At 35.8% G+C, this 25,665-nt stretch overlaps 2 protein-coding genes across 2 annotated transcripts; both read left to right on the top strand.

The window, feature by feature from the left end:
- Window positions 1-1,011: 1,011 nt before the first annotated feature.
- Window positions 1,012-14,064, top strand: LOC135158063 (uncharacterized). The gene is made up of 6 exons (XM_064115346.1): window positions 1,012-1,185; window positions 4,676-4,795; window positions 8,203-8,307; window positions 10,597-10,770; window positions 11,135-11,308; window positions 12,193-14,064. The coding sequence occupies exons 2-6, from the start codon at window positions 4,723-4,725 to the stop codon at window positions 12,498-12,500; spliced, it is 834 nt and encodes a 277-aa protein (XP_063971416.1). The 5' UTR covers window positions 1,012-1,185; window positions 4,676-4,722; the 3' UTR covers window positions 12,501-14,064.
- A 3,129-nt stretch (window positions 14,065-17,193) lies between these two features.
- On the top strand, window positions 17,194-24,132 carry LOC135158054 (uncharacterized). Its single transcript, XM_064115323.1, has 6 exons — window positions 17,194-17,357; window positions 18,237-20,094; window positions 20,970-21,143; window positions 21,795-21,968; window positions 22,853-23,020; window positions 24,107-24,132. Exons 2-6 carry the CDS (start codon window positions 19,962-19,964, stop codon window positions 24,130-24,132), a joined length of 675 nt encoding a protein of 224 aa, XP_063971393.1. The 5' UTR covers window positions 17,194-17,357; window positions 18,237-19,961.
- Window positions 24,133-25,665: the final 1,533 nt, after the last annotated feature.

Raw genomic sequence — 25,665 nt, 5'->3', positions numbered from 1 at the left:
ACATACTATGTACACACTGAACATATACTATGAATTAACTGTAGATACACTGAACATACTATGAACATACTGAGAACACACTGAACATACTATAAACACACTGTGAACACACTGAACATACTATGAACATACTGTGAAGTATGAACACACACTGAATAAACTATGTACACACTGTAAAGTATTAACACATACCCAACATACTGTGAACACACTGAACATACTATGAACATCCTGTAGACTCACTGAACATACTATGAACACAGTGTGATGTATGTAAACATACTGAACATACTATGAACATACTGTGAACATACTGAACATACTATGAACATCCTGTAGACTCACTGAACATACTATGAACACAGTGTGATGTATGTAAACATACTGAACATACTATGAACATACTGTGAACATACTGAACATATATGAACATCCTGTAGACTCACTGAACATACTATGAACACAGTGTGATGTATGTAAACATACTGAACATACTATGAACATACTGTGAACATACTGAACACACACTGAACATACTGTGAACTTACTGAACATACTATGAACATACTGTGAACATACTAAACATACTATGAACATACTGTGAACATACTATGAACATATACTGCGAACACACTGAACAAACTATGATCGAACATACTCTCAATACACTGAACATACTGTGAAGTATGAAAACACATGTGAACTACTCAACATACTATAAACACACTGCGAACACACTGAACATACTATGAACATATTGTGAACACACTGAACATACTCTAAACATACACCCCACTTTTTCTTGCTCATGGGTGGATGATCGACATAACTATACAAACAATTTATGTTGAAGCAACTAAAAATGCCCCGGGGAAATACCGAGACCATTCAAATATTTTGACCTTAGCTAAATTTGAGATTTGAGTGAAATTCTGTGGAAAAAAAAAAATCGTTTTTCGTATCGCAAGTAGATCTTGCAAACAGGGAAGGGTTTACCCAGTGGAGTGGGTTAGGGGAGGAGACAGTCAGGTGTAGATAGCGTGCACATTAACGACGTTGCTACAAAAATGTTTGATACATGCGGAAAGCGGACATGTCCCGTTTCGAAGCAAGGGAGACTGCTGAAAAATATTCTTCAAGAAGAAAGCTGCCTTAAAAGTTGACCATGGCATTTGATGTTGACGCGTGAGTATAAATCTAAAGTCAGCCCGCCCGCGAGCGCACCATTCGCGAAATTGGCTCATCGTCTAGTGGAGATTACCGGGGAGGGAGCCCGATGGTTCACGGGTCGGAGTACCGCTGCGAAACGGAGGTGTCTCTTTTCAGGGAAGCGAGTTGTGTTGTTGTGGTGGGGGGGGGGGGGGGGGGGGGTGATGGGTTCCATGTACAAATTATGACGAAGATGATTATAAAGATGAGAAATGAATGATAGATAAGTTTTGTCCAGAGATAATTAACTTGAACATAAATGTGCATTGACATCTCCTTTTTTATTCCTGAATTCTTCCAGTTATTAAAAAATATCAAATATATTTTAAGATTTACCTTTTGAACAGTGCACTTTTTTTTTAATTGTATTAAGATACAATAATGCTGGTACCAATAAATTGCCATAAAATAAATTTCCATGATGGTACCAATAATTTGCTTTCTTCGTTCAAGTTACACTTTTTGGAGCTGTAAGCGCAATTATGTCATCATTATCAAATATATTATTATTTTTTATTATATTTATTAATTCTTATTATTATCATCATTAGTGTTGCAATTCTCCATTTTCTTACTTTATACAATTACTATTCATTTTCATCATTACATAATGCCTATTTTCATATCAATTACTCAGATCAATGATAACCAAATTATCTTTCATTTGAGTAATTATCAAGTTCAATTTTATTTTTATTTTGCATATATTATAAAAATTATAATACCACATTGGAAATATATGAAAAGAAAAGAAAATCACATCATTTCTGTCAGGCACATATGACTACCTGCCATGAGTACAACTGGGGGGGGGGGCACTCAGTATATAATGCATAGTGGGTATGTGCCGCGGAGGGGACACCCATTTTTCATTACGTCTTACCCCCGTTTGAAAACGGACCGCAGATCAGATGGCAAACTGCGGTATTTCACCCCATTTTGCATTTGAAAATCTAAAACATCATTTCCAAGCCCTGGGGGTCGTTTCATAAAGCTGTTCGTAAGTTAAGAGCGACTTTAACAACGACTGGTGATCATCGCCAATGGTTTGTACCATTTACCGCAAGACATGATCACCATGCAGTCGCTCTTAACTCACGAACAGCTTTATGAAACACCCGCCTGATCAACCCCGCTTGGCCAAGTAATCCCCCCAGGCCAGATTATGAGCGTTGAGCCAAGGACGAAATGATAAACAACAGCTGTGTATTACGTAAGTCTTCTCTGCCTGTAGAAGGACCTTCGGAATTAAATTATTGTATTCGATATTTAATCATGATTTCAAAGGCATATTGTATTCAGAAACTCAATGCTAGACCATTTTCAATTTCGAACGAAGAAAATCAACCTCGAAATAAGGAAAGTAAGTGAATAAAAAATGGTTTTCTCGGACCGCACTCGGGCTGTTGTGTTATCTTCGGACCGAGGTCAAGAAACAGGTGTTTTGATAATTACATTGCATGCCTGTGGCAGTATGGTTTTCGTATTCGGAGAAGAGAATTCATTGAGAAAAAATGGGGTATAGTGTCATCAAATGGAGGTATTTCGTCATGTACACTCAAATTTCCGTTCCGAGGCATATCATTTTTGTCTTATTGAGAAAAAGAACAAAGAAAGCCGCTCCAGAGCATAGCATTTTCTTCTTCTCGAGAAAAAAGAATAAAAAAATCCGCTCCAGGGCTTCGCATATTTGCCGTTACGCCGTTCTGGTCGCAATTTTGGTGAAATTAAGCATTATGAAAAATACGAGACATTTGGCTTCCTCCTGCTCGTACGCACGGGCGTCCGTCGATATAACACATGGTATTTTTATGAAAATATGCACCCTTTTTCTTAAAAGTTGATGGAGAGGGGGAAAAATTAATCATATCAAGTTGGGGCGTTCAGTAATGAGGACAGGAGAAACAATATTTCACTGATTTTCATGATTCATCCCATTTGATTAACTCATCTATTCGTGTTTTGGGGCTAATCTTTCCCTTACGCATTGCTTTTTGGCAGAAGTTCTATGGAAAATGCACCTTTTTTCACATAACTTTGAGACACTCTGTATTCATTTTCCCATTGCTCGAGAATGAATGGGCAGTTAACGACGGGGTGAAAGATTTATTGAAGAATGGAATGTATATTTCACGAAAATGAAAGCCATTTCCCCATTGGATGTTATCTTCAATACATGTTTTTTAGATGAAGTTAGTTGTCAAATCGGCTCTTCTGGCATTTGAGGTCTCTATCGGTTACGTCACTCAGAATCGTCATGCCTGAACCATCGGCCGGGCAGGGGTCGAAATGGTAGTATGATTCATGCATAATGCACTGGATATATACAATAATCTTGTCCTCTCGTTCAAATGAATGTGAAACTTAAATAATTTTCATCAGAGCATTCAAAATGAGTAGGCCTACTGTAGTTAACATTTCTTTGTTATAAGTGAATCAAAGTCCCTCCAGTGACTTTGATCACCTCATTGTAAAAATGTATCACTCCTCAAGTTGTAACACAGTCAGCTGTTTGCACTCAGGGTCACTCCGTGCCCTGTGTGTGCGTTCAAGAGATGTACACGATTTTCTGTCTCATTTAGGCAGAAATCTTTCATAATGCGGCCGCAGCTCGCTGTCCAACCATCGCCTCTGCGCTAGCGCGTCCCTTAGTCGTGCCGCCGGGCTAGCTGCATATACGTTCCATTGGGATGCATACGCACTCGCACGCAGGCGACCCGTTCCAAGGACCCCCGTTTTCACACACATTTGTAGTTCCGAAGCCCGTTCCGAGGACCCTCCTTTTTACAATGAGCCCGCTCCAAGGCCCCCGTTTTTTGTCTCGCCTGCAGCACACCCCTACCACTTTTTTGGTCGAGCGCCACCCCCCCCCCCCCCCCCCCCCCCCCCCGGAAAGTACGCTATGATAGTCCACATATCTGCTTCTTAAATTTTGCTTAGAAGCTATTTTCAATGTTTTCTCTCCGACGTTTTCATGATATACTTGTTTTTACAGGCATTTTTATTTCTTTTTCAATGTTGTTCACATTCATGAATTTGTGATTTCATGTGCAATTATTTACCACATGTGTCATGTACGATCTCCTTAAACTCCCTTTTTTAAATGGTTAATGATGATTGATATTATGATTCTAATTACATATAAAGGTGTGTCTGATGATAGGAATGCACAAGTATTTAATCATATACATTTTCTGAGAAAATGGTGATATATCACATGATACAGGGAGGATATACTTGTGTGTAATGGCACAAAAACCAAAACTAAAAACAATGTATAATTCTGATAATCATTGATAGGTTTTCAACAAAATATCCAACAATATGTTAATCTTGTTTTTCATCTTTTGTTAAAAACAACTTTGCTCCAGGTTGAACCTCCCATTTAAAAGCTGTAAGAAAGCTTGGTTGAGATGAGATTGTGACAATTTAACAAGCCTTTATACATTCTATTATCCATTCACAGGAAACTATTCTTTTGGTTGAGAAAGTTGAGAAAGGGCGCCCTCAAGTATGGGGTCCATAACCAACATAGTTACAGCTCTCACTGTGATAGTGATTCTTGTTCAGACGATCACAGTATCAGGTAAATTTCTGTTGCTTTTTTTGTGATTCGGCAAGAAAATAGAAAAAAAGATAATTCATGTTGGGATAAACTCCTCAGCTTTCCAAATTTTAGGAAACATAGACTTTGACTTATGAAAATATTATTGTGTAAGTACAGTGAAAATAAAATTAAACAATGCAAAATCTTATTATACTACGCAAACTGAATCTGTAAGTTTGTAGGATGTCTTCGCTTAATGACTTTCATTTTCAACCAACAACCGTGCATAGCTGGTATGTATAGTATGCACACAACAGACTAGCTTTTTCATATCAAGTGATTGTATTGCCTTGCAGACTCTATCTTACATTACAACTGGGCTCACAGGCCTAATTCATTTCCCATAGACTCGTGTGTTAAAGTGGCACTTAAAAGAATTCATAAAAAATAAGGAGGAAATTTGAGGGTTGAATGTTTACTACCAGTGTATAGGATAAATGTCTGACATTCCATATCTGACCAGAAAAGGGTACCTCGACCGCCTCATTTTAAAAGTAAATCAGCATTTACGAAGACTACACCTGACGGGACCAAATTCATCACTTGAGAGAGTAAAATTACCCTAATCCTTCCGCCAGTAAAAATATAGTTCCATAGTGGTGAAATATCTTTCCAATTTGGATAAAGTAAGTTCAGTAGGTACCCTTCCTAGAATCAGTGTTAGGTTGTCAGTCATATTCATTCATTTTTGTCAATCAGCAATATCAAATTTAAAAATTGAGCAATGGGTTGGCTTGAATGAATATCTTTTGCCTGCCAGCTGTGATTAGGCCCGTGCGACCAACTGCTTGTAGATGGCAATGCAAATCTTATTCATGAAGAGCGCCACCTTGAATCTGAGTATAATATCTGTAGGTTTCATAAACCTTATTGCCACAGGAAGGCAAGAAGATACTCATTCGACCCATTCACAAAATTTCTCATTTGATAAAGCTGATTATTGAAAAGTGTATGCATATATTACTCGCCATCTCAGACCGATTTTATGGACGGTATTCACTAAACATCCTTTTTCCAATTGGGGAAGAACTGTCACTTAACTTTTGGATAAATTTGAATGGCAGAAGAATTAGCGACATTCTACTGTTTCAGGTGATGAATTTGATGTCTTCTTTAATGTCAAATTATTTTTAAATTGAGCTGGTCTTTCTTATATGCTGCACAGTGGCTGCCAGGCTCGCAATCACTTTGGTAAAAAAAAATTTGGAGTATTTCTGTTTCAGAATACATTACATATATGCTACCGCTAATGTGCATTATTTTCTCAATGGTTTTCTGTAAGGGCTTGCATGCATCTCGGCAACAGTATTGAATTTACTTTTGCAAGCCCTGGCCCATGGAAACCAGTTTTTACTCTCTCTTCTTCTTTTCTTTCATTTTTACTTATATTTATCTTTGATTATTGGATTATATATTGGATTATATTCTTATGTCCAAATAAATAATAATAAAATAATTATTTTATCTCTGCACCCATGTGTTGAAAGCTGGATGTAGACAATAAAAATAGACACCTAGATATAGACTTAGTTCACTAGCATACCTAAGGGGGGGTTGCAGTCTGCCCCCCCTGACGAGCCACAACCCATGCAAAGGACGTATCCCTGCCCCCCCCTGACGAGCTTGAAAGAACTTTTTTGCCCCCCCTGACAAGCTTTTGAAGACCTTTATTGCCCCTCCCCCCTGACGAGCTTGAAGACCTTTTTTTTTTTTTTTTTTTTTTTTTTTAATTATTATTATTTTTTGCTTGTCAATTTATTTTCTGGTATGAAATCCTTTATTTGTGATTGACGGTGATTGATGATTTTGCCCCCCCCCCCTCTGTGGAAAATCCTAGGTATGCCACTGACTTGGTTCCATCTATAAGTAGGTTGTTGTTCATTTTCTTTGAATTTGGAAGTTTACATTCTGGCTTATCTTATGACTAAAAAAATTGATGATTTTTTTAAAAATATTGTATCCTAAAATTTTCAGCCCATTCCTGTGCTTGAGAAGGTGTTTTATATTAACAAGGCCAAAATACATATATATTCTATTTCAATCAGGCAACCGGTCAAATTAAAATCTGTTTTAAAATGGGTAAATTTATCCAATAAAACACATTTTTGTCTCACCTGCATAGCAGAGTGAGACTATAGGCGCCGCTTTTCCGACGGAGGCAGCGACGGCGGCGGCAACACCAAATCTTAACCTGAGGTTAAGTTTTTGAAATGACAGCATAACTTAGAAAGTATATAGACCTAGTTCATGAAACTTGGACATAAGGTTAATCAAGTATTACTGAACATCCTGCCTGAGTTTCATGTCACATGACTAAGGTCAAAGGTCATTTAGGGTCAATGAACTTAGACCATGTTGGAGGAATCAACATCAAAATCTTAACCTAAGGTTAAGTTTTTGAAATGTCATCATAACTTAGAAAATATATGGACCTAGTTGATGAAACTTATACATAAGGTTAATCAAGTATCACTGAACATCCTGCATGAGTTTCACGTCACATGACCAAGGTCAAAGGTCATTTAGGGTCAATGAACTTTGGCCGAATTGGGGGTATCTGTAGAATTACCATCATAACTTTAAAAGTTTATGGATCTGATTCATGAAACTTGGACATAATAGTAATCAAGTATTACTGAACATCCTGTGCAAGTTTCAGGTCACATGGTCAAGGTCAAAGGTCATTTAGGGTCAATGAACTTTGGTCAAATTGGGGTATTTGTTGAATTACCGCCATAACTTTGAAAGTGTGTTGGTCTAGTTCATAAAACTTGGACATAAGAGTAATCAAGTATCACTGAACATCCTTTGCACATTTTAGGTCACATGACCAAGGTCAAAGGTCAATGAACTTTGGCCATAATGGGGGTATCTGTTGAATTACCATCATAACTTAGAAAATATATGGACCTAGTTCATGAAACTTATACATAAGGTTAATCAAGTATCACTGAACATCCTGCATGAGTTTCACGTCAAATGACCAAGGTCAAAGGTCATTTAGGGTCAATGAACTTTGGCCTAAATGGGGGTATCTGTAGAATTACCATCATAACTCTAAAAGTTTATGGATCTAGTTCATAAAACGTGGAAATAAGAGTAACCAAGTATCACTGAACATCTTGTGCGAGTTATAGTAGTTTTCAAAATCAGCACTGCTGCTATATTGAATCGCGTGATGCAGGTGAGACGGCCAGAGGCATTCCACTTGTTAGCTCATATCCTTCACACCACAGCTGTTTTGGGGCTCTTGCATTTATATAATCTAAATCTAGATTAGAAATGGAATAGTGATGTGTTCTTTTGGGGGACTTTTTACAACTTAATGATAGGGTGTCCTTTGATGGATTGAAATCTATGTCATTCTATATCTTGTATATGTATAGCGACGTGTTCTATGGACAGCGATTGCTTGAATGGAGGGACCTGTGACACCATGGCATCAACCTGCATGTGTACACCAGACTTCACAGGCACAAACTGCGAAAATGGTAAGCTATTATTTTTGAATATTTTTTTATACAAGTCCACACATTGTTACCAAGAATGAATGGAGCAGTTCCATTTTATTTTACTGTAGGATAATAAAATACCTTGCTCAAGGGCAAAGGCCAAGTGTCTTGAGTTTGAACCCTGGACTTTCATGTTTATATTCAGACCATGGCTATTTAGACCATTGTACCCCCATATTTTTATCATTCTTCCTACTGTGATGGGGTGTCCATATTTGATTACATTCAAATACAACGTATCAAGATGACACTGACTGTCTATCTGATTTTTTTGTCTCGTCTGCATAGCAGAGCGAGGCTATAGGTGCCGCTTTTCCGAAAGGGGTGATGGTGGCGGCGACATTGTCAACATTGAAATCTTAACCAAGTTTAAGTTTTTGAAATGTCATCATATCTTAGAAAGTATACAGTATACATGTAGACCTAGTTCATGATAATTGGATATAGGGGTAATCAAGTATTACTGAACATTCTGCCTGAGGTACGGTTCACATGACCAAGGTCAGAGGTCATTTAGGGTCAATGAAGTGAGACCATGTTGGGGGAATCAATATCGAAATTTAACCAAGGTTAAGCTTTTGAAATGTTGTCATAACTTCGAAAGTATATAGACCTAGTTCATAAAACGTAGACATAAGAGTAACAGTGTATCACTGATGATCCTGCTCGAGTTTCAGGTCACATGATTAAGGTCAAAGGTCACTTAGGGTCAACGAACATTGACCATGTTGGGGGTATTTGTGGAATTGTCATCATAATTAGGAATTTTATGGATCTAGTTCATGAAGTTTAGATAAAAGAGCAATTAAATATCCCTGAACATCCTGTGTGAGTTTCAGGTCACATGACCAAATTCAAAAGTCATTTAGGGTCAATGAACTTAGGCCATGTTGGGGTAATTGTTGAATTGGCATCATGTATGCAGAGAACTATAGACGAATAGACCTATCGCCCTTACCTCTATTAGCTGTAAGGTTGCAGAGCATATCGTACACAGCCAAATCATGCATCACCTGGATACATGCAACATCTTAGCAGACTGTCAGTTTGGCTTTAGAAAGAGGCGATCTTGTACGTGAGTCGCAACTTTTATTAACAGTTCATGACCTTGCGACAGGACTCAGAGACAAGCAACAGATCGCTGTCATTCTTCCTGACTTTTCAAAGGCCTTCGATCGAGTGCCTCATGAGCGTCTCCTTTTTTAAACTGAACCACTATGGAGTTCGAGGTCATTTACTCTCATGGACATTTTTGAAATATCACTTAGATCCACAAAACAATTATATGCAAAACAAGGGCAAAAAGCAAAAAAGAAAGCCAATGATGTCATAAGCCTACACTTACTATTTCTATTGTATTTTATTACATAATTATAGAATAATTATTTTTCCCAAATTTCACAATATGGAAGCTCATTATTTAATCAAACTAGGTTGCAACATGGCAATGCGAAATATTCAATGAGGAATCAAAGCTTGTTTCACATTACAATCAGGACAATTTGCAATATTCCAATATTTCTTATAATAAGAAAAGAAAGAAAAAGTGGATAATGTCATTAGTTTTCATACTTGCATACTAACCAGGATGTGCATACACAGTGGCAGACTGTGACCCAGAGGAGACAAAGCATTGGAGGGGCACAGCATTGTTCACAAACAATACAGTGCCCCTCTAATCATTGTCTTCTCCGGGTTGCGGTACGCCACTGTGTGTATAATTCTTTTGAAATTTAAACAAACAAAAAAATAAAATGTCATATCTTCCTTAATTGTACTTCTGATTTTCACTGTTATTGTTTTTTTTTTTTTTTTTTGCTTTGATGTGCTTAACATAAAGTAGTTTGGCAGAAGATATCAAACTCTCAAACTTAAATGGACAGGGTTGTTCTTGTTAGTTTCAAAATATTAATGAGTTTTTTCACTGCCCATGAGATATGGACTCAAAGATAGCAGTAAAACCTAGTTCATTAAGTTATGAGACAAGTTATATTCCAATTCATGCACATAAAACATTTTAATTTTCTTGTCAAAGTAGAGTACATGTTTTAGAGAGGAAAGTGAGAATTACCAGACAACAATACCAATTTAGACCAAATAAGTTAATAATCTCCATTGTTTTCCATTTAAGCCATCACAAAAACATTTTTCTAACATTGGTTAAAAAGAGCTGCACACACACTTCTCCACGTTCAGACTTGTAAAACGATTCTATAATCAGTACCCTAAGGTGACTTGATTTGATTTTCCTGTTTTCTCTTCATACAGAAAACTGTGACATACTAGAAATTCCTTTCTCAAATCACACAATGAATGATATGTTGGACCATGATGCAAGCATCACTGTAGCCTGTAACATGGGCTACTCTACCGGTATGGGCATTCTAACAGAGCTCATGTGTAGTAATGGGACCCTTTCTACACCTCCTCCTATCTGTTATGGTAAGCTCCTTGCAATCTTGAATAAAGTTTCCAAATCAAAAGAACAAGATGTTTTTTTGGAAAATATCAGTCTCCAAACTATTTGTCTTTGTAGGATGTGCCACTTTGTGGGTTCTGATTTTGTTAGCTAACTAGAAAACTAAGCATTTCTTGTTTCTTCGTACTTTAATGATTAAGCTGCTTGCTCTTTTTAAGGGGTATTTCATTCTTATAAATCTTGCATGTTGTTACAATGGTTTCTTTAGTTAACTACATGTATTGCACATCAAAGTTTTTTTGGCCCTAATTGACAAGATAATATTTGAGTTTGTTAACATTGTTGGTGATATTGTTAGCCATGTATCCCTTTCTTCCTTTCATACAGAAAACTGTAACCTAAATGCCGTTCCTTTCTCAAATCACACAATGAATGATATGTTGGACCATGATGCAAGCATCACTGTAGCCTGTAACATGGGCTACTCTACCGGTATGGGCATTCTAACAGAGCTCATGTGTAGTAATGGGACCCTTTCTACACCTCCTCCTATCTGTTATGGTAAGCTTCTTACAATCTTGAATAAAGTTTCCAAATCAAAGAACAAGATGTTTTTTTTTGTTGAAAATATCAATCTGCAAGCTACCGTAAGTAACGGACTATATACCGCACCCGTGGATTAACCGCACCCCCAACTTTGGACTAAAAAAAAAAAGAATCCCCACATTTACATGCATATTTGAGATACAAAAAAAGAAAAACTAAGTAAAAGATTTCAAAGTATTCAAAGAGATTGCCGGTATCCAGAAATCTGCTGTTCTTGATCAATTCATCTACAAATGTTAGCAAGAAAGAAAGGTCCTGACAATATTGGCCACTTACACACTCACTCACCACACAGTCACAGTGTACATACACACAGCACTGCCATTCTTGTACATTGCAAACTACGATACGGTACCACTACCAGGACATCTTATCAAATTGTGATCTGTGTCTTTCCCGGCATAAGAGGAAAAAAGTTCACATTTCTTGCATCACAACCTCACAATCACTTTCAGAATTTGTCAAGTATTCGATGTCTTAGCATGAATTTTGGATACGGGATTACAGGAAGGTTCAAGAGACCAGTTATTTTACGGCTTCGTGCCGTCTCTCTCGTGCGTGGTGCACTGTGTACATGGTATCTCTTAGCTAACAAGAGAATTAAGTAGTCGTTGTTTTTTTTCCTTACTTAATGTTTTATTTTGAAAGATTCTTGCTTTTTAAGGGGTATTTCATTCTTATAATTCTTGAATGTGGTGATAATGGTTTCTTTAGTTAACTACATGTACAGTATTGCACATCAAAGATTTTTGGCTCTACTTGACAAGATGATATTTGAGTTTGTTAACATTGTTGGTGATATTGTAACCCATATGTATCCCTTTTTTCCCTTCATACAGAAAACTGTAACCTAAATGCCGTTCCTTTCTCAAATCACACAATGAATGATATGTTGGACCATGATGCAAGCATCACTGTATCCTGTAACATGGGCTACTCTACCGGTATGGGCATTCTAACAGAGCTCATGTGTAGTAATGGGACCCTTTCTACACCTCCTCCTATCTGTTATGGTAAGATCCTTGCAATCTTGAATAAAGTTTCCAAATCAAAAGAACAAGATGTTTTTTTGAAAATATCCATTTCCAAACTATTTGTTTTTGTAGGATGTGCCACTTTGTGGGTTCTGATTTTGTTAGCTAACTAGAGAATGAAGTAGTTCTTTTTTTTTCTGTACTTAATGATTAATTTCTAAAGTTTCTTGCCCTTTTTAAGTGGTATTTCATTTTTATAAACCTTGCATTTGGTGATAATGGTGTCTTTAGTTATCTACATGTTTTGCACATCGAAGATTTTTTGACCTAATTGACTGATAATATTTGAGTTTTTAGCTCATCCGGCCCAAAGGGCCAAATGAGCTTATGCCGTGGCGTGGCGTCTGTCGTCTGTCGTCCGTCAACAATTTCAAAAGGATTCTTCTTCGCCATTTCAAGTCCGATTTCAATTATGTTTGCTTTATAAATAGCACTAGGTAGGGGATTCAAAACTTCTGCACAGAATTTTGAAATTCATTAAATATGCTAATTTATGTGCATTTTTCAAAATTCACAAAAAATTCTTCTTCTTCTTTATTTGTTGACTGGTTTTGATTTTTTTGCTTCCATCTGGTTGAGCTTCATTAGGTTCACCAAACTCTTACACAGAATTTTGAAATTTTGACTTGAACAAGTTTTATACTTATTTATGCAAAATTAATTCATGCGTATTTTTAAAAAGTCACGTAAAATGCTTTTTCTTCTTTAATTGTTGACTGATTTTGATATTTTTTTCTTCCATCTGGTAGAACTTTATGAGGTTCACCAAACTTCTATACAGAATTTTGACATTTTCAGTAGATATTTAGTTATGCTAATTTATGCAAAATTTATTCAGAAATCACAGAAAATGCCTCTTCTTTATTTGTTGACAGATTTTGATTTTTTTTTCTTCCATCTGGTAGAGCTGCATGAGTTTCACCAAAGTTGTACACACAATTTTGAAATTTTGTCTAGAAAATTATTCATGCTAATTTATGCAAAATTTATTCATAAATCACACAAAAAAATCTTCTTCATTAGTTAATCAACTTCAATTTTGTTCACTTTATATGATAGCTCGAGGTGGTGATACAAAATTTTGACACAAAATTTTGAAACTCATCACATATGCTAATTTATTCATATATTTCCAAAACTCACAATAATTACTTATTTATTTGTTGATTGATTTTGATTATTTTTGTTCCATCTAAGAGCTACATGAGGTTCACCAAGGTTCTACACAAAGTTAAGAAATTTTGACAAGAAAATTATTTATACTCAATTTATATGAAATTTATTCATAGATCGCAAAAAATGCTTCTGTCATTTCTTCATCAATCTATTCTATATCCTCAATTTATTTCACCAATAGAATTCACCACAGTGTCAACTGGGCTGAAATTAAAATTGTGTTAAATTTCGTTGCGAGATGCCGGAGGAGCTCCACATCATTGATGTGCTAGTTTATCATTGTTGGTGATATTGTTAGCCATGGATCCCTTTTTTCCCTTCATACAGAAAACTGTAACCTAAATGCTGTTCCTTTCTCAAATCACACAATGAATGATATGTTGGACCATGATGCAAGCATCACTGTAGCCTGTAACATGGGCTACTCTACCGGTATGGGCATTCTAACAGAGCTCATGTGTAGTAATGGGACCCTTTCTACACCTCCTCCTATCTGTTATGGTAAGCTTCTTACAATCTTGAATAAAGTTTCCAAATCAAAGAACAAGATATATTTTTTTTGAAAATATTAATCTGCAAGCTACCGTAAGTAACGGACTATATACTGCACCCATGGATTAACCGCACCCCCAACTTTGGCCAAAAAAAATCCCCACATTTACATGCATATTTGAGATACAAAAAAAGAAAAACTAAGTAAAAGATTTCAAAGTATTCAAAGAGATTGCCGGTATCCAGAAATCTGCTGTTCTTGATCAATTCATCTACAAATGTTAGCAAGAAAGAAAGGTCCTGACAATATTGGCCACTTACACACTCACTCACCACACAGTCACAGTGTACATACACACAGCACTGCCATTCTTGTACATTGCAAACTACGATACGGTACCACTACCAGGACATCTTATCAAATTGTGATCTGTGTCTTTCCCGGCATAAGAGGAAAAAAGTTCACATTTCTTGCATCACAACCTCACAATCACTTTCAGAATTTGTCAAGTATTCGATGTCTTAGCATGAATTTTGGATACGGGATTACAGGAAGGTTCAAGAGACCAGTTATTTTACGGCTTCGTGCCGTCTCTCTCGTGCGTGGTGCACTGTGTACATGGTATCTCTTAGCTAACAAGAGAATTAAGTAGTCGTTGTTTTTTTTCCTTACTTAATGTTTTATTTTGAAAGATTCTTGCTTTTTAAGGGGTATTTCATTCTTATAATTCTTGAATGTGGTGATAATGGTTTCTTTAGTTAACTACATGTACAGTATTGCACATCAAAGATTTTTGGCTCTACTTGACAAGATGATATTTGAGTTTGTTAACATTGTTGGTGATATTGTTACCCATATGTATCCCTTTTTTCCCTTCATACAGAAAACTGTAACCTAAATGCCGTTCCTTTCTCAAATCACACAATGAATGATATGTTGGACCATGATGCAAGCATCACTGTATCCTGTAACATGGGCTACTCTACCGGTATGGGCATTCTAACAGAGCTCATGTGTAGTAATGGGACCCTTTCTACACCTCCTCCTATCTGTTATGGTAAGCTCCTTGCAATCTTGAATAAAGTTTCCAAATCAAAAGAACAAGATGTTTTTTTGAAAATATCAGTCTCCAAACTATTTGTCTTTGTAGGATGTGCCACTTTGTGGGTTCTGATTTTGTTAGCTAACTAGAGAATGAAGTAGTTCTTTTTTTTTCTGTACTTAATGATTAATTTCTAAAGTTTCTTGCCCTTTTTAAGTGGTATTTCATTTTTATAAATCTTGCATTTGGTGATAATGGTGTCTATAGTTATCTACATGTTTTGCACATCGAAGATTTTTTGCCCTAATTGACTGATAATATTTGAGTTTTTAGCTCATCCGGCCCAAAGGGCCAAATGAGCTTATGCCGTGGCGTGGCGTCCGTCGTCTGTCGTCCGTCAACAATTTCAAAAGGATTCTTCTTCGCCATTTCAAGTCCGATTTCAATTATGTTTGCTTTATAAATAGCACTAGGAAGGGGATTCAAAACTTCTGCACAGAATTTTGAAATTCATTAAATATGCTAATTTATGTGCATTTTTCAAAATTCACAAAAAATGCTTCTTCTTCTTTATTTGTTGACTGGTTTTGAATTTTTTGCTTCCATCTGGTTGAGCTTCATTAGGTTCACCAAACTCTTACACAGAATTTTGAAATTTTGACTTGAACAAGTTTTATGCTTATTTATGCAAAATTAATTCATGCGTATTTTTAAAAAGTCACATAAAATGCTTTTTCTTCTTTAATTGTTGACTGATTTTGATATTTTTTTCTTCCATCTGGTAGAACTTTATGAGGTTCACCAAACTTCTATACAGAATTTTGACATTTTCAGTAGATATTTAGTTATGCTAATTTATGCAAAATTTATTCAGAAATCACAGAAAATGCCTCTTCTTTATTTGTTGACAGATTTTGATTTTTTTTTCTTCCATCTGGTAGAGCTGCATGAGTTTCACCAAAGTTGTACACACAATTTTGAAATTTTGTCTAGAAAATTATTTATGCTAATTTATGCAAAATTTATTCATAAATCACACAAAAAAATCTTCTTCATTAGTTAATCAACTTCAATTTTGTTCACTTTATATGATAGCTCGAGGTGGTGATACAAAATTTTGACACAAAATTTTGAAACTCATCACATATGCTAATTTATTCATATATTTCCAAAACTCACAAGAATTACTTATTTATTTGTTGATTGATTTTGATTATTTTTGTTCCATCTAAGAGCTACATGAGGTTCACCAAGGTTCTACACAAAGTTAAGAAATTTTGACAAGAAAATTATTTATACTCAATTTATATGAAATTTATTCATAGATTGCAAAAAATGCTTCTGTCATTTCTTCATCAATCTATTCTATATCCTCAATTTATTTCACCAATAGAATTCACCACAGTGTCAACTGGGCTGAAATTAAAATTGTGTTAAATTTCGTTGCGAGATGCCGGAGGAGCTCCACATCATTGATGTGCTAGTTTATCATTGTTGGTGATATTGTTAGCCATGTATCCCTTTTTTCCCTTCATACAGAAAACTGTAACCTAAATGCTGTTCCTTTCTCAAATCACACAATGAATGATATGTTGGACCATGATGCAAGCATCACTGTAGCCTGTAACATGGACTACTCTACCGGTATGGGCATTCTAACAGAGCTCATGTGTAGTAATGGGACCCTTTCTACACCTCCTCCTATCTGTTATGGTAAGCTTCTTACAATCTTGAATAAAGTTTCCAAATCAAAGAACAATATATTTTTTTGAAAATAACAAGCTGCAAACTGTTTGTTTTCGTGGGATGTGCCACTTTGTGGGTTCTAATTTTGCTGGCTATCTAGAAAACTAAGCAATTCTTGTTTTTTTTTCCTTACTTAATGATTTATTTTGAAAGATTCTTGCTTTTTAAGGGGTATTTCATTCTTATAAATCTTGCATGTGGTGATAATGGTTTCTTTAGTTAACTACATGTATTGCACATTGAAGATTCTTGGCCCTACTTGACTAGATAATATTTGAGTTTGTTAACATTGTTGGTGATATTGTTACCCATATGTATCCCTTTTTTCCCTTCATACAGAAAACTGTAACCTAAATGCTGTTCCTTTCTCAAATCACACAATGAATGATATGTTGGACCATGATGCAAGCATCACTGTAGCCTGTAACATGGGCTACTCTACCGGTATGGGCATTCTAACAGAGCTCATGTGTAGTAATGGGACCCTTTCTACACCTCCTCCTATCTGTTATGGTAAGCTTCTTACAATCTTGAATAAAGTTTCCAAATCAAAGAACAAGATGTTTTTTTTTGTTGAAAATATCAATCTGCAAGCTACCGTAAGTAACGGACTGTATACCGCACCCGTGGATTAACCGCACCCCAAACTTTGGACTAGAAAAAAAAAAAATCCCCACATTTACTTGCATATTTGAGATACGAAGAAAGAAAAACTAAGTTAAAGATTTCATAGTATTCAAAGAGATTACCGGTATGCGGAAGTCTGCTGTTCTTGATCAATTCATCTACAAATGTTAGCAAGAAAGAAAGGTCCTGACAATATTGGCCACTTACACACTCACTCACCACACAGTCACAGTTTACATACACACAGCACTGCCATTCTTGTACATTGCAAACTATGATACGGTACCACTACCAGTACATCTTATCGAATTGTGATCTGTGTCTTTCCCGGCGTAAGAGGAAGAAAGTTCACATTTCTTGCATCACAACCTCACAATCACTTTCAGAATTTGTGTAGTATGCGATGTCTTAGCATGAATTTTGGATACGGGATTACAGGAAGGTTCAAGAGACCAGTTGTTTTACGGCTTCGTGCCGTCTCTCTCGTGCGTGGTGCACTGTGTACATGGTATCTGTTAGCTAACAAGAGAATTAAGTAGTCGTTGTTTTTTTTCCTTACTTAATGTTTTATTTTGAAAGATTCTTGCTTTTTAAGGGGTATTTCATTCTTATAGTTCTTGAATGTGGTGATAATGGTTTCTTTAGTTAACTACATGTATTGCACATCAAACATTTTTGGCTCTACTTGACAAGATGATATTTGAGTTTGTTAACATTGTTGGTGATATTGTTACCCATATGTATCCCTTTTTTCCCTTCATACAGAAAACTGTAACCTAAATGCCGTTCCTTTCTCAAATCACACAATGAATGATATGTTGGACCATGATGCAAGCATCACTGTAGCCTGTAACATGGGCTACTCTACCGGTATGGGCATTCTAACAGAGCTCATGTGTAGTAATGGGACCCTTTCTACACCTCCTCCTATCTGTTATGGTAAGATCCTTGCAATCTTGAATAAAGTTTCCAAATCAAAAGAACAAGATGTTATTTTGAAAATATCCATTTCCAAACTATTTGTTTTTGTAGGATGTGCCACTTTGTGGGTTCTGATTTTGTTAGCTAACTAGAGAATGAAGTAGTTCTTTTTTTTTCTGTACTTAATGATTAATTTCTAAAGTTTCTTGCCCTTTTTAAGTGGTATTTCATTTTTATAAACCTTGCATTTGGTGATAATGGTGTCTTTAGTTATCTACATGTTTTGCACATCGAAGATTTTTTGCCCTAATTGACTGATAATATTTGAGTTTTAGCTCATCCGGCCCAAAGGGCCAAATGAGCTTATGCCGTGGCGTGGCGTCTGTCGTCTGTCGTCCGTCAACAATTTCAAAAGGATTCTTCTTCGCCATTTCAAGTCCGATTTCAATTATGTTTGCTTTATAAATAGCACTAGGTAGGGGATTCAAAACTTCTGCACAGAATTTTGAAATTCATTAAATATGCTAATTTATGTGCATTTTTCAAAATTCACAAAAAATTCTTCTTCTTCTTTATTTGTTGACTGGTTTTGATTTTTTTGCTTCCATCTGGTTGAGCTTCATTAGGTTCACCAAACTCTTACACAGAATTTTGAAATTTTGACTTGAACAAGTTTTATACTTATTTATGCAAAATTAATTCATGCGTATTTTTAAAAAGTCACATAAAATGCTTTTTCTTCTTTAATTGTTGACTGATTTTGATATTTTTTTCTTCCATCTGGTAGAACTTTATGAGGTTCACCAAACTTCTATACAGAATTTTGACATTTTCAGTAGATATTTAGTTATGCTAATTTATGCAAAATTTATTCAGAAATCACAGAAAATGCCTCTTCTTTATTTGTTGACAGATTTTGATTTTTTTTTCTTCCATCTGGTAGAGCTGCATGAGTTTCACCAAAGTTGTACACACAATTTTGAAATTTTGTCTAGAAAATTATTCATGCTAATTTATGCAAAATTTATTCATAAATCACACAAAAAAGTCTTCTTCATTAGTTAATCAACTTCAATTTTGTTCACTTTATATGATAGCTCGAGGTGGTGATACAAAATTTTGACACTCATCACATATGCTAATTTATTCATATATTTCCAAAACTCACAAGAATTACTTATTTATTTGTTGATTGATTTTGATTATTTTTGTTCCATCTAAGAGTTACATGAGGTTCACCAAGGTTCTACACAAAGTTAAGAAATTTTGACAAGAAAATTATTTATACTCAATTTATATGAAATTTATTCATAGATCGCAAAAAATGCTTCTGTCATTTCTTCATCAATCTATTCTATATCCTCAATTTATTTCACCAATAGAATTCACCACAGTGTCAACTGGGCTGAAATTAAAATTGTGTTAAATTTCGTTGCGAGATGCCGGAGGAGCTCCACATCATTGATGTGCTAGTTTATCATTGTTGGTGATATTGTTAGCCATGTATCCCTTTTTTCCCTTCATACAGAAAACTGTAACCTAAATGCTGTTCCTTTCTCAAATCACACAATGAATGATATGTTGGACCATGATGCAAGCATCACTGTAGCCTGTAACATGGGCTACTCTACCGGTATGGGCATTCTAACAGAGCTCATGTGTAGTAATGGGACCCTTTCTACACCTCCTCCTATCTGTTATGGTAAGCTTCTTACAATCTTGAATAAAGTTTCCAAATCAAAGAACAAGATATATTTTTTTTGAAAATATTAATCTGCAAGCTACCGTAAGTAACGGACTATATACTGCACCCATGGATTAACCGCACCCCCAACTTTGGCCAAAAAAAATCCCCACATTTACATGCATATTTGAGATACAAAAAAAGAAAAACGAAGTAAAAGATTTCAAAATATTCAAAGAGATTGCCGGTATCCAGAAATCTGCTGTTCTTGATCAATTCATCTACAAATGTTAGCAAGAAAGAAAGGTCCTGACAATATTGGCCACTTACACACTCACTCACCACACAGTCACAGTGTACATACACACAGCACTGCCATTCTTGTACATTGCAAACTACGATACGGTACCACTACCAGGACATCTTATCAAATTGTGATCTGTGTCTTTCCCGGCATAAGAGGAAAAAAGTTCACATTTCTTGCATCACAACCTCACAACCACTTTCAGAATTTGTCAAGTATTCGATGTCTTAGCATGAATTTTGGATACGGGATTACAGGAAGGTTCAAGAGACCAGTTATTTTACGGCTTCGTGCCGTCTCTCTCGTGCGTGGTGCACTGTGTACATGGTATCTCTTAGCTAACAAGAGAATTAAGTAGTCGTTGTTTTTTTTCCTTACTTAATGTTTTATTTTGAAAGATTCTTGCTTTTTAAGGGGTATTTCATTCTTATAATTCTTGAATGTGGTGATAATGGTTTCTTTAGTTAACTACATGTACAGTATTGCACATCAAAGATTTTTGGCTCTACTTGACAAGATGATATTTGAGTTTGTTAACATTGTTGGTGATATTGTTACCCATATGTATCCCTTTTTTCCCTTCATACAGAAAACTGTAACCTAAATGCCGTTCCTTTCTCAAATCACACAATGAATGATATGTTGGACCATGATGCAAGCATCACTGTATCCTGTAACATGGGCTACTCTACCGGTATGGGCATTCTAACAGAGCTCATGTGTAGTAATGGGACCCTTTCTACACCTCCTCCTATCTGTTATGGTAAGATCCTTGCAATCTTGAATAAAGTTTCCAAATCAAAAGAACAAGATATTTTTTTGAAAATAACAAGCTGCAAACTGTTTGTTTTCGTGGGATGTGCCACTTTGTGGGTTCTGATTTTGCTGGCTATCTAGAAAACTAAGCAGTTCTTGTTTTTTTTTCCTTACTTAATGATTCATTTTGAAAGATTCTTGCTTTTTAAGGGGTATTTCATTCTTATAAATCTTGCATGTGGTGATAATGGTTTCTTTAGTTAACTACATGTATTGCACATTGAAGATTCTTGGCCCTACTTGACTAGATAATATTTGAGTTTGTTAACATTGTTGGTGATATTAATAATAATAATATAGGGTATTTATATTGCGCACATATCCACCTTGTTAGGTGCTCAAGGCGCTCCTATATTACCCGGCTAAGCTAGGCGTTCATAGCGCACACAGCTTTTTAAGGAATTACTTCCTACCGGTACCCATTTACCTCACCTGGGTTGAGTGCAGCACATTGTGGATCAGTTTCTTGCTAAAGGAAATTACGCCATGGCTGGGATTCGAACCCACGACCCTCTGTTTCAAAGTCCGGAGACTGCTCCACTGGGCCACAACGCTCCATATTGTTACCCATATGTATCCCTTTTTTCCCTTCATACAGAAAACTGTAACCTAAATGCCGTTCCTTTCTCAAATCACACAATGAATGATATGTTGGACCATGATGCAAGCATCACTGTAGCCTGTAACATGGGCTACTCTACCGGTATGGGCATTCTAACAGAGCTCATGTGTAGTAATGGGACCCTTTCTACACCTCCTCCTATCTGTTATGGTAAGCTTCTTACAATCTTGAATAAAGTTTCCAAATCAAAGAACAAGATGTTTTTTTTTGTTGAAAATATCAATCTGCAAGCTACCGTAAGTAACGGACTGTATACCGCACCCGTGGATTAACCGCACCCCAAACTTTGGACTAGAAAAAAAAAAAATCCCCACATTTACTTGCATATTTGAGATACGAAGAAAGAAAAACTAAGTTAAAGATTTCATAGTATTCAAAGAGATTACCGGTATGCGGAAGTCTGCTGTTCTTGATCAATTCATCTACAAATGTTAGCAAGAAAGAAAGGTCCTGACAATATTGGCCACTTACACACTCACTCACCACACAGTCACAGTGTACATACACACAGCACTGCCATTCTTGTACATTGCAAACTATGATACGGTACCACTACCAGTACATCTTATCGAATTGTGATCTGTGTCTTTCCCGGCGTAAGAGGAAGAAAGTTCACATTTCTTGCATCACAACCTCACAATCACTTTCAGAATTTGTCAAGTATTCGATGTCTTAGCATGAATTTTGGATACGGGATTACAGGAAGGTTCAAGAGACCAGTTGTTTTACGGCTTCGTGCCGTCTCTCTCGTGCGTGGTGCACTGTGTACATGGTATCTCTTAGCTAACAAGAGAATTAAGTAGTCGTTGTTTTTTTTCCTTACTTAATGTTTTATTTTGAAAGATTCTTGCTTTTTAAGGGGTATTTCATTCTTATAATTCTTGAATGTGGTGATAATGGTTTCTTTAGTTAACTACATGTACAGTATTGCACATCAAAGATTTTTGGCTCTACTTGACAAGATGATATTTGAGTTTGTTAACATTGTTGGTGATATTGTTACCCATATGTATCCCTTTTTTCCCTTCATACAGAAAACTGTAACCTAAATGCCGTTCCTTTCTCAAATCACACAATGAATGATATGTTGGACCATGATGCAAGCATCACTGTATCCTGTAACATGGGCTACTCTACCGGTATGGGCATTCTAACAGAGCTCATGTGTAGTAATGGGACCCTTTCTACACCTCCTCCTATCTGTTATGGTAAGATCCTTGCAATCTTGAATAAAGTTTCCAAATCAAAAGAACAAGATGTTTTTTTGAAAATATCCATTTCCAAACTATTTGTTTTTGTAGGATGTGCCACTTTGTGGGTTCTGATTTTGTTAGCTAACTAGAGAATGAAGTAGTTCGTTTTTTTTCTGTACTTAATGATTAATTTCTAAAGTTTCTTGCCCTTTTTAAGTGGTATTTCATTTTTATAAACCTTGCATTTGGTGATAATGGTGTCTTTAGTTATCTACATGTTTTGCACATCGAAGATTTTTTGCCCTAATTGACTGATAATATTTGAGTTTTTAGCTCATCCGGCCCAAAGGGCCAAATGAGCTTATGCCGTGGCGTGGCGTCTGTCGTCTGTCGTCCGTCAACAATTTCAAAAGGATTCTTCTTCGCCATTTCAAGTCCGATTTCAATTATGTTTGCTTTATAAATAGCACTAGGTAGGGGATTCAAAACTTCTGCACAGAATTTTGAAATTCATTAAATATGCTAATTTATGTGCATTTTTCAAAATTCACAAAAAATTCTTCTTCTTCTTTATTTGTTGACTGGTTTTGATTTTTTTGCTTCCATCTGGTTGAGCTTCATTAGGTTCACCAAACTCTTACACAGAATTTTGAAATTTTGACTTGAACAAGTTTTATACTTATTTATGCAAAATTAATTCATGCGTATTTTTAAAAAGTCACATAAAATGCTTTTTCTTCTTTAATTGTTGACTGATTTTGATATTTTTTTCTTCCATCTGGTAGAACTTTATGAGGTTCACCAAACTTCTATACAGAATTTTGACATTTTCAGTAGATATTTAGTTATGCTAATTTATGCAAAATTTATTCAGAAATCACAGAAAATGCCTCTTCTTTATTTGTTGACAGATTTTGATTTTTTTTTCTTCCATCTGGTAGAGCTGCATGAGTTTCACCAAAGTTGTACACACAATTTTGAAATTTTGTCTAGAAAATTATTCATGCTAATTTATGCAAAATTTATTCATAAATCGCACAAAAAAATCTTCTTCATTAGTTAATCAACTTCAATTTTGTTCACTTTATATGATAGCTCGAGGTGGTGATACAAAATTTTGACACTCATCACATATGCTAATTTATTCATATATTTCCAAAACTCACAAGAATTACTTATTTATTTGTTGATTGATTTTGATTATTTTTGTTCCATCTAAGAGTTACATGAGGTTCACCAAGGTTCTACACAAAGTTAAGAAATTTTGACAAGAAAATTATTTATACTCAATTTATATGAAATTTATTCATAGATCGCAAAAAATGCTTCTGTCATTTCTTCATCAATCTATTCTATATCCTCAATTTATTTCACCAATAGAATTCACCACAGTGTCAACTGGGCTGAAATTAAAATTGTGTTAAATTTCGTTGCGAGATGCCGGAGGAGCTCCACATCATTGATGTGCTAGTTTATCATTGTTGGTGATATTGTTAGCCATGTATCCCTTTTTTCCCTTCATACAGAAAACTGTAACCTAAATGCTGTTCCTTTCTCAAATCACACAATGAATGATATGTTGGACCATGATGCAAGCATCACTGTAGCCTGTAACATGGGATACTCTACCGGTATGGGCATTCTAACAGAGCTCATGTGTAGTAATGGGACCCTTTCTACACCTCCTCCTATCTGTTATGGTAAGCTTCTTACAATCTTGAATAAAGTTTCCAAATCAAAGAACAAGATATATTTTTTTTGAAAATATTAATCTGCAAGCTACCGTAAGTAACGGACTATATACTGCACCCATGGATTAACCGCACCCCCAACTTTGGCCAAAAAAAATCCCCACATTTACATGCATATTTGAGATACAAAAAAAGAAAAACGAAGTAAAAGATTTCAAAGTATTCAAAGAGATTGCCGGTATCCAGAAATCTGCTGTTCTTGATCAATTCATCTACAAATGTTAGCAAGAAAGAAAGGTCCTGACAATATTGGCCACTTACACACTCACTCACCACACAGTCACAGTGTACATACACACAGCACTGCCATTCTTGTACATTGCAAACTACGATACGGTACCACTACCAGGACATCTTATCAAATTGTGATCTGTGTCTTTCCCGGCATAAGAGGAAAAAAGTTCACATTTCTTGCATCACAACCTCACAATCACTTTCAGAATTTGTCAAGTATTCGATGTCTTAGCATGAATTTTGGATACGGGATTACAGGAAGGTTCAAGAGACCAGTTATTTTACGGCTTCGTGCCGTCTCTCTCGTGCGTGGTGCACTGTGTACATGGTATCTCTTAGCTAACAAGAGAATTAAGTAGTCGTTGTTTTTTTTCCTTACTTAATGTTTTATTTTGAAAGATTCTTGCTTTTTAAGGGGTATTTCATTCTTATAATTCTTGAATGTGGTGATAATGGTTTCTTTAGTTAACTACATGTACAGTATTGCACATCAAAGATTTTTGGCTCTACTTGACAAGATGATATTTGAGTTTGTTAACATTGTTGGTGATATTGTTACCCATATGTATCCCTTTTTTCCCTTCATACAGAAAACTGTAACCTAAATGCCGTTCCTTTCTCAAATCACACAATGAATGATATGTTGGACCATGATGCAAGCATCACTGT

This window comes from Lytechinus pictus, unplaced genomic scaffold, assembly GCF_037042905.1.
Source record: "Lytechinus pictus isolate F3 Inbred unplaced genomic scaffold, Lp3.0 scaffold_27, whole genome shotgun sequence".
Taxonomy (NCBI): Eukaryota; Metazoa; Echinodermata; class Echinoidea; order Temnopleuroida; family Toxopneustidae; genus Lytechinus; species Lytechinus pictus.
This window is presented reverse-complemented; position numbering and strand designations above follow the sequence as displayed.

What these genes read in the sequence shown, in the direction of transcription:
- LOC135158054 (XM_064115323.1), top strand. Translation starts at nt 19,962, where the DNA reads ATGAATGATATGTTGGACCATGATGCAAGCATCACTGTAGCCTGTAAC. An exon ending in ACCTCCTCCTATCTGTTATG is followed by an intron (nt 21,969 to 22,852) that starts GTAAGCTTCTTA and finishes CCCTTCATACAG; the next exon opens with AAAACTGTAACCTAAATGCC. An exon ending in TTCTACACCTCCTCCTATCT is followed by an intron (nt 23,021 to 24,106) that starts GTTATGGTAAGA and finishes TTTATATGATAG; the next exon opens with CTCGAGGTGGTGATACAAAA.
- LOC135158063 (XM_064115346.1), top strand. Translation starts at nt 4,723, where the DNA reads ATGGGGTCCATAACCAACATAGTTACAGCTCTCACTGTGATAGTGATT. An exon ending in TCAGACGATCACAGTATCAG is followed by an intron (nt 4,796 to 8,202) that starts GTAAATTTCTGT and finishes GTATATGTATAG; the next exon opens with CGACGTGTTCTATGGACAGC. An exon ending in ACCTCCTCCTATCTGTTATG is followed by an intron (nt 11,309 to 12,192) that starts GTAAGCTTCTTA and finishes CCCTTCATACAG; the next exon opens with AAAACTGTAACCTAAATGCC.